General features: G+C 53.4%; 5 protein-coding genes across 5 annotated transcripts; 2 read left to right on the plus strand and 3 right to left on the minus strand.

Moving 5' to 3' along the window:
• Positions 1-1,924: 1,924 nt before the first annotated feature.
• On the minus strand, positions 1,925-2,938 carry N7458_011082 (uncharacterized protein; the record flags this gene model as incomplete). Its single annotated transcript, XM_056914464.1, has 1 exon — positions 1,925-2,938. One exon carries the CDS (start codon positions 2,936-2,938, stop codon positions 1,925-1,927), a length of 1,014 nt encoding a protein of 337 aa, XP_056763313.1.
• Positions 2,939-4,382: 1,444 nt separating this feature from the next.
• erdS (aspartyl-tRNA synthetase, cytoplasmic) lies at positions 4,383-7,295 on the plus strand (the record flags this gene model as incomplete). The annotated part of the gene is made up of 1 exon (XM_056914465.1): positions 4,383-7,295. The coding sequence occupies one exon, from the start codon at positions 4,383-4,385 to the stop codon at positions 7,293-7,295; it is 2,913 nt and encodes a 970-aa protein (XP_056763314.1).
• Positions 7,296-7,955: 660 nt separating this feature from the next.
• N7458_011084 (uncharacterized protein) lies at positions 7,956-8,847 on the minus strand (the record flags this gene model as incomplete). The annotated part of the gene is made up of 2 exons (XM_056914466.1): positions 7,956-8,423; positions 8,545-8,847. The coding sequence occupies 2 exons, from the start codon at positions 8,845-8,847 to the stop codon at positions 7,956-7,958; spliced, it is 771 nt and encodes a 256-aa protein (XP_056763315.1).
• Positions 8,848-9,787: 940 nt separating this feature from the next.
• On the plus strand, positions 9,788-11,693 carry N7458_011085 (tubulin alpha chain; the record flags this gene model as incomplete). The annotated part of the gene is made up of 6 exons (XM_056914467.1): positions 9,788-9,812; positions 9,904-9,944; positions 10,020-10,046; positions 10,158-10,233; positions 10,430-11,384; positions 11,468-11,693. The coding sequence occupies 6 exons, from the start codon at positions 9,788-9,790 to the stop codon at positions 11,691-11,693; spliced, it is 1,350 nt and encodes a 449-aa protein (XP_056763316.1).
• A 1,454-nt stretch (positions 11,694-13,147) lies between these two features.
• N7458_011086 (uncharacterized protein) lies at positions 13,148-14,251 on the minus strand (the record flags this gene model as incomplete). The annotated part of the gene is made up of 1 exon (XM_056914468.1): positions 13,148-14,251. The coding sequence occupies one exon, from the start codon at positions 14,249-14,251 to the stop codon at positions 13,148-13,150; it is 1,104 nt and encodes a 367-aa protein (XP_056763317.1).
• Between the last annotated feature and the right edge of the window lie 392 nt (positions 14,252-14,643).

Here is a 14,643-nt window from a genome sequence, read left to right on the forward strand (position 1 = left end):
TATAGATTGAGATCCAGTCTCTCACCAGAATTTGCTAGCATACCTCGCGCGGCTGGAGTACTCTCAACTTGATCCACTGGAACGACCAAGAGAAGCTCCTTCGCATAGGCCGCCGCCACGACTGCCGCATATCCTTGCCATTCTTTGTTCTTGTGTAAGTCGGCGTAGTCACAAATCCCGCGAATGACCAGACATGGAAAGTCGTTCATGATCCCTGCCGCTTCCATCTCCACACAGTATTCCTAAGTCTCGAGCTAGCAGATCTCGCCACCGGCCATCCTTTAGAACCTGATTTGCAGATCCGATAAGTCCGTAGTGGATAACTGGTTCTTGGTGGTCTCGTGGGGGTGGTCGTGGAAACAGTTTAGATCGATCGCAATTTATACACGTATTAGATGCGATATGATCATATTCTGCTTCGAATAAACAATCCTCTTGTATTGGTCGCGCGAACTATCTCGCCTCGTGAGGCGCCATTTTGGTTTGGGCGTTAGAAAAGAATTCGACGACCCGACTATCCTCCGTGAAATTGATGTGCTCGGAGGTCGAGAGCGCGGTTAAGAGGACTTTCGGAGGTCGATTGAGTATCCCTGTTCGCTTGAATTGGCCGCCGCTCAGAGCTCTTCCAAGATCGTACTGGATCACTCCTCCAGACGTGTCCGATGGCTGGCCTACTACGATATCCCCGAGTCGAATGTCTGCATTGCTGCTTGGTACTCTGCCGCCAATACCGACTATTACCCCAATACGGACAGCACGAAAACTGGACAGTAACTGTATCCCGACCGTTGTCGCTGATGTATTGCCATATGAGCCACTTGGTAAACTAGCAATAACGATATTATGCTCTCCGATGCTTCCAAGAATATAGGTATTTTGATCCATCGGCAAGCGGGGTAAGGAGGGGGGGGGGGGGGGGGTGAATTTCGTCCAACATCAGTTTCGCAGCTGCTGTCTCCACAGGCAAGGCGCATATCCATCCGACCGTATTAGTCGTCATGGGATAGAGGGACCTTGGCTTCCATAATGGGCTAGGTGGCAACTAGATCCTTGATATGGAGCGAGAGGCTCATAAATCGGAGGGAATACGGTAAGATAAATTGCGGTGGACGCAGGTTTGTTAGCATGAAGGCCAGTGCTTGGTGAGGGTGAGGTGGAGCGGGGTGGAGAACGGAGTGCTGGGCACGAGCCTCTGAGGTCTTCCAGAAACAAGGTGGTAGTGGTTCCGCGCAACCAGATCTGCATAGGTCAATAATATTGACGACGATGGAGCCTCCCCTTGGACCCCGGGGCTCACTAGCCCTGTAGGGGGCCTACTGCGTGTAGACTTTAATGGAACAAGGAACTGACAATTCAATATATCCTGTGACATCACCCCGCCCACTGAGAGCTAATAATATACTTCGTACTACGGTATTTTGAACATCTCCGTACAACGCTTTGCATAACCCCAGGCTTGGAGGTGCGAGTGACATGCAGATCTGCCGATCCCGAGGTCAGGGCGTTTGCTTGCTGTAGACTAGTGCTGCTGAGCTTGTCATTGTCGGGTCGAGGGACCAGCCAATAATGGTGGTGGTTAAGGCCGGTAGGGCACATACCTCCCTGTGTAGTCTGACGATGTGCCGGATCTATGGAGTGGTTGATAAGTTGGGGCTGTGGGTTGACTGGGTTCTGAGTTGGATGGATATGTGATCCGCGTTGGAGGAAGAGAATTGAAGTGGGATGAGGAGTTGTTGGTTCCAACGTCAAGCGGTGGGAATGATAAATGCTATAGAAAGACACGGTATGAAGGGCAAGTGCTGTGTACAAAACGCCGTGAATGCCCAGGGACCGAACGCCAAAAGAAACAGAGTGACTCCGCGCGGTGCTATCCCAACATGCTTCTATAAAACAACGAAGAAGAAAGAACAAGAAACCAAGTGAATCACCGATCAAAAATCGCCTTCATATCCGCGCAGGCATCGCGGTAGTAGATGTCTACGCTGCCCTGGTCGCGGAAGGGATTGGCCGACTTGTCCCAAGCATGCTTGGCCTTTTCAATCATCATGGCTCGTACCCGCTTGCCTAGGCCTTCGAGACGCCGCACAAATGTCTGTCCTTCCTTCATGAGCATGTCCCACTCACAAATGAACAGGAAGACATCGTGCGGCAGAGCTTCGCAGAGAATGCGATCCGAGGCGCGCACCGGCGATGCAAAGGCAGAAGAACGGTCATTCAAGTCTGGTAGATATGCCTCGTCAAAGAGACTGGTAAAGAACGTGGGTAATGTCTTATCTGGCATGATACTCATCGCCCGGCGATGATCGCGCGACTCGAGAAAGTCCAAAATGGGATACCAAGAGAACACCGCCACGATGTTGAGGTCGCTGGTCTGATTGACCAACTGCTGTGTCGAGTCCGCCCGGCCAAAGTGCTCCTTGACCTCTGTCGAGATTCGGCCTCGCAACCGCAACGGGACAGTGATGGCCAGATTGCCGCCCGCCGAGAACCCGCTCAGTGCCACGCGACTCACATCCAGGGCCAGATCTGCGGCATGTGTCGCCAGGTACAGCAGAGCCTCGACGCCGTCGTCAACTGCGGCAGGGAAGGGATGCTCCGGTGCCCGCCGGTAGCTCACACTGGCAACGACCGCGCCGACCTGTTCGACGACCGCAGCCGACCAGCGGGCATCGTCGGTGGCGCAACCGAGCGTGAATCCGCCGCCGTGGAAGTTGACGGCGACCGGGTAGCGGTGACCCCGGCGGCGTTGCTGGTAGTAGTCAGGTGGACAGTAGAAATGGATCACCACGGAATGGCCGTGGGAATCCGATTGCACGGTACGAGTGAACAACGGTCGGGGTGGACAGGGCGGCGCGAGGGTATGCAGGAACATGCCGATGCGCATGAGGAAGCGCCAGAATACGGCCTGCACGTAGAGCCACCAGCGTGAGGAGGCCATCTTTTGCTGGGGACAACTGGACAATCGGGGGCGATATGGCGAGTCCACTGGTGACTGGTGACTGGTTCTGTATGAGGAAAGATGTCGGTCGGTCAGTCGGTCAGTCGGTGGACCATCCGGGATGGTCGGCGATCCGAGAAAGGCCGGGGAGGCGGCCAAATAGGAGATTTAAGTTTTCCAGGGTCGAGCAATTGCGAGAGAGATGGGGAAGGGGAGAGAGGAGGGATTTGGGAAGTGGCAACGAAGGAGAGGGGAATCGAAACGGGAGGAAAACAGAAGTTAAACAAGCGCCCAGACCCTCGAATGGAGAATGAGTGACGGGAGAGAGTCCAAGTCGAAGAAGGAAGGCTTGGAGAGTCCAACGAGGCGTCATGATCAACGGCTTATCGGGGCCAGTGGACACCTCAGGCTGTTAGCGCTGCCAAGTCCAGAGTCTGGCCCTCCGCAAGGCTGGCATTGCGGATGAGAAGCGGGAACTCCAGTCTTCGTGAGTGGTGGAATGTGGAAAATAATCGGTGACTGGGTACTTGTTGCTGAGTTCTGTGAGAAACGAGATGCATACGACTAGATCCGAGAAAGTGAACCAACTTGGCGAAAGTGTGCCTCGGTCATTGGCACATGGCTCGAGTCTCGGAGGGTCGAGAGGAGATACTTTCTTAGGGTACCGAAGGAGTGGACGCATAAGCATCCAGAAGCATACGCCGAGGAGGACTAGTTCCTGTTACTTCTGGTACGCCCACGAAAAACAGGGTACGAGTGCAGCCCGAAAAAACCAGGAGTCATCATCATAATAATAGTCCGAATCTGAAGGATCAATCCTTCATTCTGATTATGCTCCATCCAACATTAATTCTTGACCAGGCAATCCATGAAGAATCCGGGAAATCGGGGTGCCCGCCATGATGTCATATCTCGACTCTTGGGGACCCGCCCGAGACCGAAAAAAAGAAGAGTCTCCCTGGGACCGTACGGTAGTTTATTTAACATCTCCGCCTGAGGAAAGCTTCGTTTATCTCTCTCTCCGACCCCCTCCGAAGCAGTCTATTTCCTGACTCTTCTTTTTTTTTTTCCGGTTGTATATCCTCCCCTCACCAGTACCTGAGTCCTTATCCAACGGTCAGTCCCTCTTTCATTCCAGCACACGCAAAACAAAAGGATCGCCGCGTGCAGCCTTCCTCATTCCCCTTCCCCCCCACACTGGCTCGGCTCCATCCGCGATTCAAGCTGCCCTCAAGCCTGTTCATGTCCAGAACCCCCCCCGAGGCTCCGAACCCGCCTGAACAAGCTTGAATCCCCCTCCGTCCCTCCTCCTCCTCCCCTCCCCTGTCTGTGCTTACTTTCTTATCTTCACTACTCTGCCCCTCTTCTTGAGCCCTTTTTTCTTACCTACCCTTGTCTCATGCTTTAGAAAAAAAAAAAAAAGAATAGAGGCAATCGCCCCACCATGTCGATTAAACGGGCCCTCTCCAAGGCCATTCGGGGCCATGTCAATGACGATGACTCGTCGGGCTCCCACGTTCGCTCGCTCTCTCTGGGCCCCTCCAAACCGCGCGCCTCGACCTCGCGTGATTCTCTTGGCTCCCCTTCCGCCACCGCATCCCCTCGTCGCAGCATCCTAAGCACCTTTTTCCGGGAGAAGGACTATGTTTCTTCCTCCGAGGACTTCTCGGATGATTCATCGACCACGGGCAACCTGAGTAAGAATCAGCAAAAACGCCTGGTGCGCCAGCAGCGCCGCAATGAACGCTCTCGTCTCAGCGAAGAGCACTTCTCCGAGTCGGACCACCGACGGAAGGAGGAAGAACTCGCCAAGGCCGCTGCAGACGAGACCCCCGAGATGAAGACCCGCTACGGCGAATTGCCACTCATGCAGTCGCAGAGCCGCCCGCGCGAGTCGCGGACCCCGCTGGATGATATCACCCCGGCTATGGAGGGGCAGGAGGTTTACTTCACGGCACGCCTGCACGTGGTGCGTCGCATGAGCGCGAAGCTGGTCTTCCTCGTGTTCCGCCAGCAGCTGTTCACCTTCCAGGGTGTTTTGCATGAGCGCCAGGGCGCCACCTCCATTGCCATGATCGCGTGGGTGGAGCACCTCCGCGTGGGCTCCTTCCTGCGTGTCCGTGGCAGGGTCCAGAAACCCGAGGTACCCGTTCTAGGCTGCAGCATCCACGACGTCGAGCTGGCTATCGATTCCGTGCATCTGCTGGTCAAGCGCGAGGAGCCCATTCCATTCAGTGTCTACGAGGCTGAAATCCGCACCAACGAGGAGGACAAGGCTGAAGGTCGTCGCAGCCATATCCCCGACCGCACCCGCCTGAGTAATCGCTTGCTGGACCTTCGGACGGCCACCTCGCAATCCATCTTCCGGTTGCAGTCGGCAACCTGCAACCTCTTCCGTAGTGCCCTCGATGAACGAGGATTCATCGAGATCCACACCCCCAAGCTGCAGGGTGCAGCCACCGAGTCCGGTGCCAGTGTCTTCCAGGTCAATTACTTTGGTCGCCCTGCCTTCCTGGCCCAGTCCCCCCAGTTGGCCAAACAGATGGCCATTGCCGCCGACTTTGGTCGTGTGTATGAGATCGGTGCCGTCTTTCGTGCCGAGAACTCCAATACCCATCGTCACTTGACCGAGTATACGGGTCTGGATATTGAAATGGCCATCGAGGAGCACTATCATGAGATGCTCGAGACCCTGGATGCTACCATCAAGAACATCTTGAGCGGCGTCTATAGCAAGTATCGCCGCGAGATTGACACGGTTAAGCACCAGTTCCCCTCTGAGGACGTTGTGTGGTTGGAGAAGACACCCATTATCCGCTTCACCGATGGCATTCAAATGCTGAATGACTCGGGTTGGCGGGATGAGGAGGGCAACCCTCTTCCAGTGGATGAGGATTTGGCCACTCGTGATGAGATTCGTCTGGGCCAATTGGTCAAGGAGAAGTATGGCACTGATTACTACGTCCTCGACAAATTCCCCCGCGGTGCCCGTCCCTTCTATACTATGCCGGATCCCGACGATGACAAATTTACCAACTCGTTCGACATGTTCATCCGCGGCCAGGAGATTGTGTCTGGTGGCCAGCGCATTCATGAGCCGCACATGCTCGAGGAGAACATGCGCAGGTCGGGCATCAACCCGGAGGATATGGAGGAGTATCTCGAGGCGTTCCGCTGGGGTGCCCCACCCCATGCAGGTGCCGGTGTTGGTCTCGAACGTCTCCTGATGCTCCTGCTTCAGGTGGGCAACATTCGCCTTACCTCGCTCTTCCACCGTGACCCCAAGAGTCTGCCCGCCAAACCACCCGTTCAGCAGCTTCGCCACCCCGAGGCTTCTACCATCGAGCCGCCTTGGCAGGAGCGGTCTCGCGTGGCTGCGGATGCCAGCGAGCTGCAGCCGCTGGAGAAGCTAGTCGCCAACTATGGAGATGCCACATCCACTTCCTGGTTCGATGATCGATTCAAGATCTGGCGTGATATGGCCACCGGTGCTGCCGTGGCTTACGTGCCCAGCAGCAGCAACTATGTTATCATCCCCGGTAACCCTGCGTGCGATCCATCTCAGTACGCGCGTACCATCACACAGTTCCTGCAGTGGCTGCGACGGGACACCAAGTACAAGCCAGTCTGGATTCTCTGCTCTCCCGAGGTCGAGACCATTCTTGGTGAGCGCCTAGGATGGCGCAGCTTGTCTTGCATTGCCGAAGAGCGTGTTGAGCCGTCTCGCAACCAGGCCGCCTCCGACGGCGAGATTGCCCGCAAACTGCGCCGTGCCGAGAACGAAGGCATCAAGGTTGTCTCGTTCAGCCAGGGCGAACTCCCTCCCGAGAATATCCGCAAGAAGATCGATGAACGCATTGCCGAGTGGCTCTCCAACCGCAAGGGCACTCAGGTGCATCTGTCCGAGATTCGTCCGTGGATCGACTCTGAGCACCGCTGGTACTTCTACGCCCTTGACAAGGAAGGCGTCATCTGTGCCTTTGTCGCGCTGGCGATGCTCGCCCCCTCCCACGGCATGCAGGTCAAGTACAGCTTGGACTTCCCCAACTCGCCGAGCGGTGTCATCGAGTACATCGTTACACAGGCTATCCAGACCGCCTCCAAGGGCGGTGTCAGTGGTCTGACCTTCGGTGCCGGTGCAACCAGCAAGCTCATTCCCGGCCACAACCTGCACGGCACCAAGATCAAGATGCTGGAGCACACCTACGAGGCTCTGGCCAAGCAGTTCCATCTCGTGCGGAAGAGCGAGTTCCGTGCCAAGCTGGGCGCTACCGAGGAGCCGCTCTATATTTCCTACCCAGCTCACGGTCTCGGCTCGAAGGGTATCCGTGCGGTGCTGAACTTCTTTGAAGATTAATCTGGCGCGCCATCTCGTTGGTATGGTTCAGACGCATTTCTGAAGAAGTTAACGATCTTTAACGATCTCATGGCAATTTATGAACTGGTATTATCTCGGTGGGATTTTGGGTGGATAATACGCTGTTACTACTGGGATATGGGAACATGCTCATGATAGAGTCGAGTGGGTGGCTGACAAGAGGGCCAGAATTGGAAGACGGGAAGAGGAGAGAAGATTGGATCTGGCTTTTTCAGCGCTGGAGTTGACATTGCCCGTTTTTGTTGAGTGGTTTCTTGCTGTGTTTTGTGCACGTACTCGTTGGTTTATCCATTGCACATTGCTTCGACATATTATATTCCCCCTCCTGTATCTGCCCACCATGTATCTCCCATTGGCTTAATTGGTGTTATTTAATGTGTATGTTTCTCATTGTTGAATTGGTATACCTGGCATGATCTATTGTGCATGAAACAATATCTGGATAGGAATCGCTCGATGCCCTGGTATTGGCTGGTAATCAGATATCAAATTTCCCCTTTGAAGCATAAGAAGCATAAGAACCGCTCATCTAATATACATACTGTATCCCTGAGTCCGAAAACACCCCTAAATATACCAACGCCGGAGTTCTCTAATCATACAAAAACAAAACCCTTGACAAATCCAACCCTACCTAGCCTACTTCTCCTTCTTCCCCTCGCCCTCCATCTCTCTCTCCCTCTCCACCCTCGCATCCTCAATAACCCTCCCCACCTCCCCAACCACCCACCGCGCAACCACCCCCGCCAAAACAGCAACAACAACAACCCACGCCGCAGTCGGCACCAACGACCGCGGGAAAGCATTCCACAGAAACGGATCGAGAATCACATCGACCGCGACGGGCGGGACGTCCCGCATCAACGCCTCATCCTTTGAGAAGTAGTCTGCTGCGGCGCGGACGCGGAGGAAGAGCACTGAGGAGGTGGTTGGCGCGGGGTCCGGGGAGGGGCCGGCGTTGGTGTTGCGGTTGAGGGCGTTTGTTTGGAAGTTTGTGTCTGGGGATGAGAGGCGGGAAGCAGAGAATTTGCTTAGGGATGTGAGGAAGGTTTGGTCTTCGAGGGTTGTTGGGAGGGGGTGGGTTGTTAGGGTGAAGGATGTTGGTTGCTAGTATATAACAGGTTAGAATCGAATTGGAAGTGGAATTGAATATTGATAGGTCTGGGCGGGATGGGGTCGTTGATTGTAGTTGTAGAGTGATCTACCGGAGAAAGAGGGAGGTACCTACCGTGGCTAACCAGCATATCCGCACTTCATATCGTTGTCCCGGCGTGAGGTTCTCCAGGAAGAACCAGGACTCTGTGCCGTCGGGGGCCTCGGCGGAGGGAAACGACGCGTTCACCTGGGTGCGCACGACTCCATTCTGAGGCGTGAGTCGTTCCAGACCGAGGTCGTCGAGGTCTGGTGCTTCGGAGGGGATCGTTGTTGCTGGTGGGCCCAGGAAGATGGTTTTCTCCACGTTGGCGTGGACGGGGATTGTGAGGAGGGGGAGGAGGAGTATGCCCAGGAGGCTGAGGGTGATAGGGTGCATGCTTGCTTTTGCTTTTTTTGGGGTTGCTGCCCGTTTGGAAGGGAGTATAGGTAGATTTACGTTGGGGATGACATGGGTTCAATGTAGTGGTGATGGTTGTTATTCTTGGGTCATTGGGTCATGTTGGTAACCTTGGACATTGGTGGATGTATCATGTCTATAGTGGTGGTTCCGGTGTGATGGTGGAGATATATTTTGGCTGGGAGGATTTGCGAGCTTGGGATTGGGTGTTTTATCAGCAGCCACTTGGCGGTGAGGGATTCGGATTACTGGATTGGGAGAGGATGTACACCTCTTGGAATAGCGTGTGTTTTTGGAGTAGTCATGCCATTGTGGAATTGGACATTCGAGATGGTTTTTTGCTTCAGTTCTTGACTATGTTATCTATTCTATAGGCTATCTGCTATCTGCTATATTCTAGTATTGTAATATATCATCCCTCTTCCCGGGCAAGTCACATGGCCTCGAGTGTGTTGTTGTTGTTCCCAGTCACCTGACCAACAGCAGGCCAAAAGGCGGTGACCCGCGGCCAAGTCGCCCGCGCAGCAGCCAATCAGAGCGCCCGACGCGACCCAACGAACGGATCAACAACGAACTCCCCCTCCCCCTTTGGCCCTTTTGGCCCTGGCCCTGCGGCAAGCAGCACAGACGCCCTCCTCCACAACATTTCTCTGCTCTTCTTCTTCGACCTCGAGATTCCCCATTCCTCCCATTCTTGGTGTGTATCTCCTCTCCCCCCCCTTCTATTCTCACCCCTTGCCAGTCAATTTTATTCTCCCCAAAAAAATACACCCCTCCCCCTTCGCGTGTCAACCTTGGTCGATCCCCAGGCCAAAGCAAAACTAACCCCCTGAATCGTGCCCAGGTCCCGTGTTTGTTATTGGGTCCTGCCTCACCCCCTCCTTAATTTTCACACCTTCCAAATCACCCACCCAACACAATGAGAGAGATTATCAGCTTGAACGGTACGTGTGGTCTTGATGAGGCCTTCTCCTCATCGAAGTCGAATCTTTTTTTGATGGAATTCCGACGCGCTAACGTGTGTTGTGACTACAGTCGGCCAGGCCGGTTGCCAGATTGCCAACTCCTGCTGGGAGGTAAGGAACAAAAATATCATCCACCATCGTGTCAACGAATCGATTACGGGACAAACTAACTTGTCAATCCTATAGCTGTACTGTCTGGAGCACGGTATCCAGGTACGTTGGGAGATTCTAATCTCGTCGTCGCGCGCCCAATCTCAACTTGGGCAGCGTGACCCCCTTTTTCTTGCTCGGGAAGCGAGTACCCGCGACTAACGCTGTTGATAGCCCGATGGTCACCTCACCGATGAGCGCAAGAAGGCCGACCCCGACCACGGCTTCAGCACTTTCTTCTCGGAGACTGGTACGTGTGAATCTCCAACGTGGTTTCGATTTTTCTAGGGGCCTTCAGTTCAGAGGGGTTGGTTGTATGATGGCACAAGCCATTAAACAGCCCCCCCCTCATTCCCCTTCCCCTCCCTCCCCCCGCCTTGGAAATTTGTTCGAAAAAGCTTCTGGCATGGTTCTTCTAACATTCTTGGTGTCTCCACTTGAAACAGGTGCTGGCCGCTACGTTCCTCGCACCATCTACTGCGATCTCGAGCCCAATGTCGTCGATGAGGTCCGCACCGGTACCTACCGCTCGCTCTTCCACCCCGAGCAGATGATCACCGGCAAGGAGGATGCTTCCAACAACTACGCTCGTGGCCACTACACCGTTGGCAAGGAGATGATTGACCAGGTCCTCGACAAGGTCCGCCGTGTGGCCGACTCCTGCGCTGGTCTCCAGGGCTTCCTGGTCTTCCACTCGTTCGGTGGTGGTACCGGTTCCGGTTTCGGTGCTCTCCTGATGGAGCGTCTGTCCGTCGACTACGGCAAGAAGTCCAAGCTGGAGTTCTGTGTCTACCCTGCTCCTCAGAACGCTACCTCCGTTGTGGAGCCCTACAACTCCATCCTCACCACTCACACTACCCTGGAGCACTCCGACTGCTCCTTCATGGTCGACAACGAGGCCATCTACGACATCTGCCGTCGCAACCTCGGCATTGAGCGCCCCAGCTACGAGAACCTGAACCGCCTGATCGCTCAGGTCGTCTCGTCCATCACTGCCTCGCTCCGCTTCGACGGCTCCCTGAACGTCGACCTGAACGAGTTCCAGACTAACCTGGTCCCCTATCCCCGTATCCACTTCCCTCTGGTCGCCTACTCGCCCGTCATCTCTGCCGACAAGGCCTCCCACGAGGCTCACTCGGTCACCGAGATCACCTCCAACTGCTTCGAGCCCAACAACCAGATGGTCAAGTGTGACCCCCGCAACGGCAAGTACATGGCCACCTGCCTGCTCTACCGTGGTGACGTCGTCCCCAAGGATGCCCACAGTGCCGTGGCTACCCTCAAGACCAAGCGCACCATCCAGTTCGTCGACTGGTGCCCTACTGGCTTCAAGCTCGGTATCTGCTACCAGCCTCCCCAGCAGGTCCCCAACGGCGACCTTGCCAACCTCAGCCGCGCTGTGTAAGTTTTGACGACCTTAATTCGAGGAAGATATCCATATTGGTATTCGTGAAACAGTTGCTAACTCGATGCTCTCTCTCTAGCTGCATGCTGTCCAACACCACTGCCATCGCCGAGGCCTGGTCCGCTCTCGACCACAAGTTCGACCTCATGTATTCCAAGCGTGCCTTCGTCCACTGGTACGTTGGTGAGGGTATGGAGGAGGGTGAATTCTCCGAGGCTCGTGAGGATCTCGCTGCCCTGGAGCGCGACTACGAGGAGGTTGCCAGCGACTCGCTGGAGGAGGAGGAGCTGGAGCCCGAGTACTAGATTAGGTATGCTCTGTGATTGTTTGCGGAGGATGGGGTTTGGTTTCTGCTGTTTGTTTGGGACAAAACCTCCGACCTTTTACAGCTCAGTTTTTGCTAGCCTGCCTACATCTATCGGACTCTCTTGCAAATAGAGGAACCTAGGTCTCCGTCCGACGATGTGTACTGGTTTTGTTGTTCGATATATCTTTAATATCCCTGAAGCAGCGATAAGTTTTTCCACTCGTTCCTATCTTATTTCTCTCTCTCTCTCTCTCTCTCTCTCTCTCCATCGATCTCCCCGTGTCTCTGTCTCTCCTTTTTCTTGATGATGCGTGTAACTACAAAAGTGAGCCCCTTAGCCCTTCAAAACATGGATATCCCTGGTCCATTGAGCTATGAGATTTCCGGTTGTCTGGTCTTGGTCTGTTGTGTTTACACCGCAAGGCTAGCCACACTTCTTTGCTCGGGAGGTAGTCTATGTAATGATACATCGAATTTCCTAGGATTAATCTCGGTGATCTGGAAAGATCGTCCACCCGCTTTCCGCCCTCCCGCCAGTACAACATTGCCATTCCGGGCTTCCCATATGCAACACAGCCTTCGTGTATCTCTATACGCCCGCTAGTCATCATACAGAACTATCATACACAGTATAGAGCATCCTGGTAGGGAACGATAGTTACTTTATCTCCATGGGTTTCGTCATCCGCGGCGGGTCTCATTCGTGTCCAGTATCCAATCTAATCTGGCTCACCCCGTAAGCTAACAAGAGGCTTTCCAAGGATTTTGGTTACTTTTTAGAATGACTCCATGTCACGTCGATCATGTATCTTAATCTATTAAACATGAAACGTGGGAACACAACTCGGATTACGTGCCAGCCTAGTCTACAAGAAGCGCTGCATAGCTCAAAGATGGACACAAGACATGCTGATGTCCAGGGATGGCTTATTATATTTAGGTCCTCTCGGTCAAGTGACTGCAGTGCCCTGCTTAAGCAAAATCTTGTGATTTGGATATCATTAGATCAAGGATTTATGTATCACCATAATTGACGCGTTCCTTTTCAGAAATGTGGTATGCTAGTTACCCATCCTACAGTAGTGTAGGACCCAGTTGGAAGAGCTCTCAACGACGAAAAGACAAGGCCTATAATCCCCAAGCGTGCAATAATGTAGAAGTTAAAGCTGACAATAGTAGTGACGAGCATGGTCCTAAGAGCGGCTGGGCGAGCGAAGCCAACCATGAAGGAAGGAAGCCGCTCCTTTGAGTTAGGGACCGTCGCAGCGTCTACGAGACCACCCACTAGGCATATGACGAAAACCATAACAATAGATGTGAGGCAAAAGACACGCCAAGATATCAGCTCGGCGCGAGTTGGGTAAGGAAAATCCCATCTATCAGGGAAAAAGGTACCGTTAGCTCGTTAGCTTATAGGGACGGTCGCGGCAAAAGAAAAGGAAAAGTCCTGACTTACGCGGCCACATGAATCCCACAGTAAAGAAGAGCAGTGAGACTGCATATCACATCAAAGATAAAGATTTCAAATGGCGTGCTGATAAGATCATTACCGACTGCCTCATCGATCGTCTCGAGATGGTCAATATCTCTGTGTATGAAAGGCGTTCGAAAGACCTTCCATAAGACAGACACCCAGTTATCCTCGTTGACGAGCGCTCGCACATGAACCCACACGGTGGAATTCCTCTCTATCATATTGCGGACCTGTATTGGCATATCATCACGGTTACATCGTAGATGGACTGCGATAGACGTGCCCATGTCTTTGGGCTTATACCACCATACCCCATATATTAAGATAGCACAGGCCACATAGGCCACGGTTGATACTTCGATGGGGGATACTGGTAGATCATAGGCCCATCTCGTGATGATGTTGCATAAAAACCAGGTGCTTTGAAGGACAGTAAAGAACTTTGCAAACGAGTCTGCTTTCGCTCGATCTTCGATATCCTGGTCTCGAAAGTCTGAACAGTGGACCATACCGGCCTGGATGAGAGGTTTCATGTCGCGGGGCTGTATTTTGTAGATCCATTGATCCTGCGTCTGCAACACGAGTCCGCCAGCGATGACACAGAAGCATTGACGGAGCGTCCATTCCGTGTGGACTGGATGTAGATCCACGTGATCGAAGTTTTCGACTTGTTCAAGCGGCCTAGCCCGTTGCGATAGCCACAGTTTTGGCTCTGATGATTCCGCGTCTCGTGTTTTCTGTGCCTTATTGCACACTTTCTGCAACCTTTTCGCATCGGCGAGCTGACCGGTCGCTTGCAAAAAGGTAACCTCAGGGGCTAAGATAGTTCGAACCCACACACGTAATTTAATACTTGTACTTCTCGCAACGGACATATTGCGGGGAGGAACGTCCATGTGAAGCAGAGTCCATGTGCAGGCAAAAATTGTTGACAAACAAGTCCACAGGATGTCCCATGCTGAGCGACTGTTCCCGTCTAACTGCCAGCCGAGCAAAGGTGTCGAGCTAGACGCCATAGATTTGCCCACAAAAACGGATAACAAGATTGGGATGCGCATGGAGCCCAGGGCAGATCCACCCATCGATCGATGAAGGTTGTTGTAGATAAGCTTCGCTTCTGGTGCAAGACGCAAGCCTTATGGCTAGAAAGTTCCTGACGGTTACGAAAGAGAGGGGCTGCCGTGATGCCCTGCTAATCTCGTGTAAAATACACTACCCATGCTAGTGAAGTCGTATTGTAAGATACGTGAACTATTTATTGTAGAAAGCAATCAGAACTGCCATATGTAGGATTTATTTTCCGGGAGTCAAGTCCAAAGAGTGTGAGGTCAAACTGAATTCGAAAGCTACTGTAGAAGCCATCGACCTTCCAGGAATGCCAAAGCCTAGCTATGTCCAAGTGCCGTCGGATTGCCAAGATATGTGTCAATGTGCCACAGGGTCCAAGATACACCTATCGCACAGACAAGTAATT

The sequence above is a fragment of the Penicillium daleae genome (assembly GCF_028827525.1).
Source record: "Penicillium daleae strain IBT 16125 chromosome Unknown utg000008l_segment0_segment0, whole genome shotgun sequence".
In the NCBI taxonomy this organism is placed as follows: Eukaryota; Fungi; Ascomycota; class Eurotiomycetes; order Eurotiales; family Aspergillaceae; genus Penicillium; species Penicillium daleae.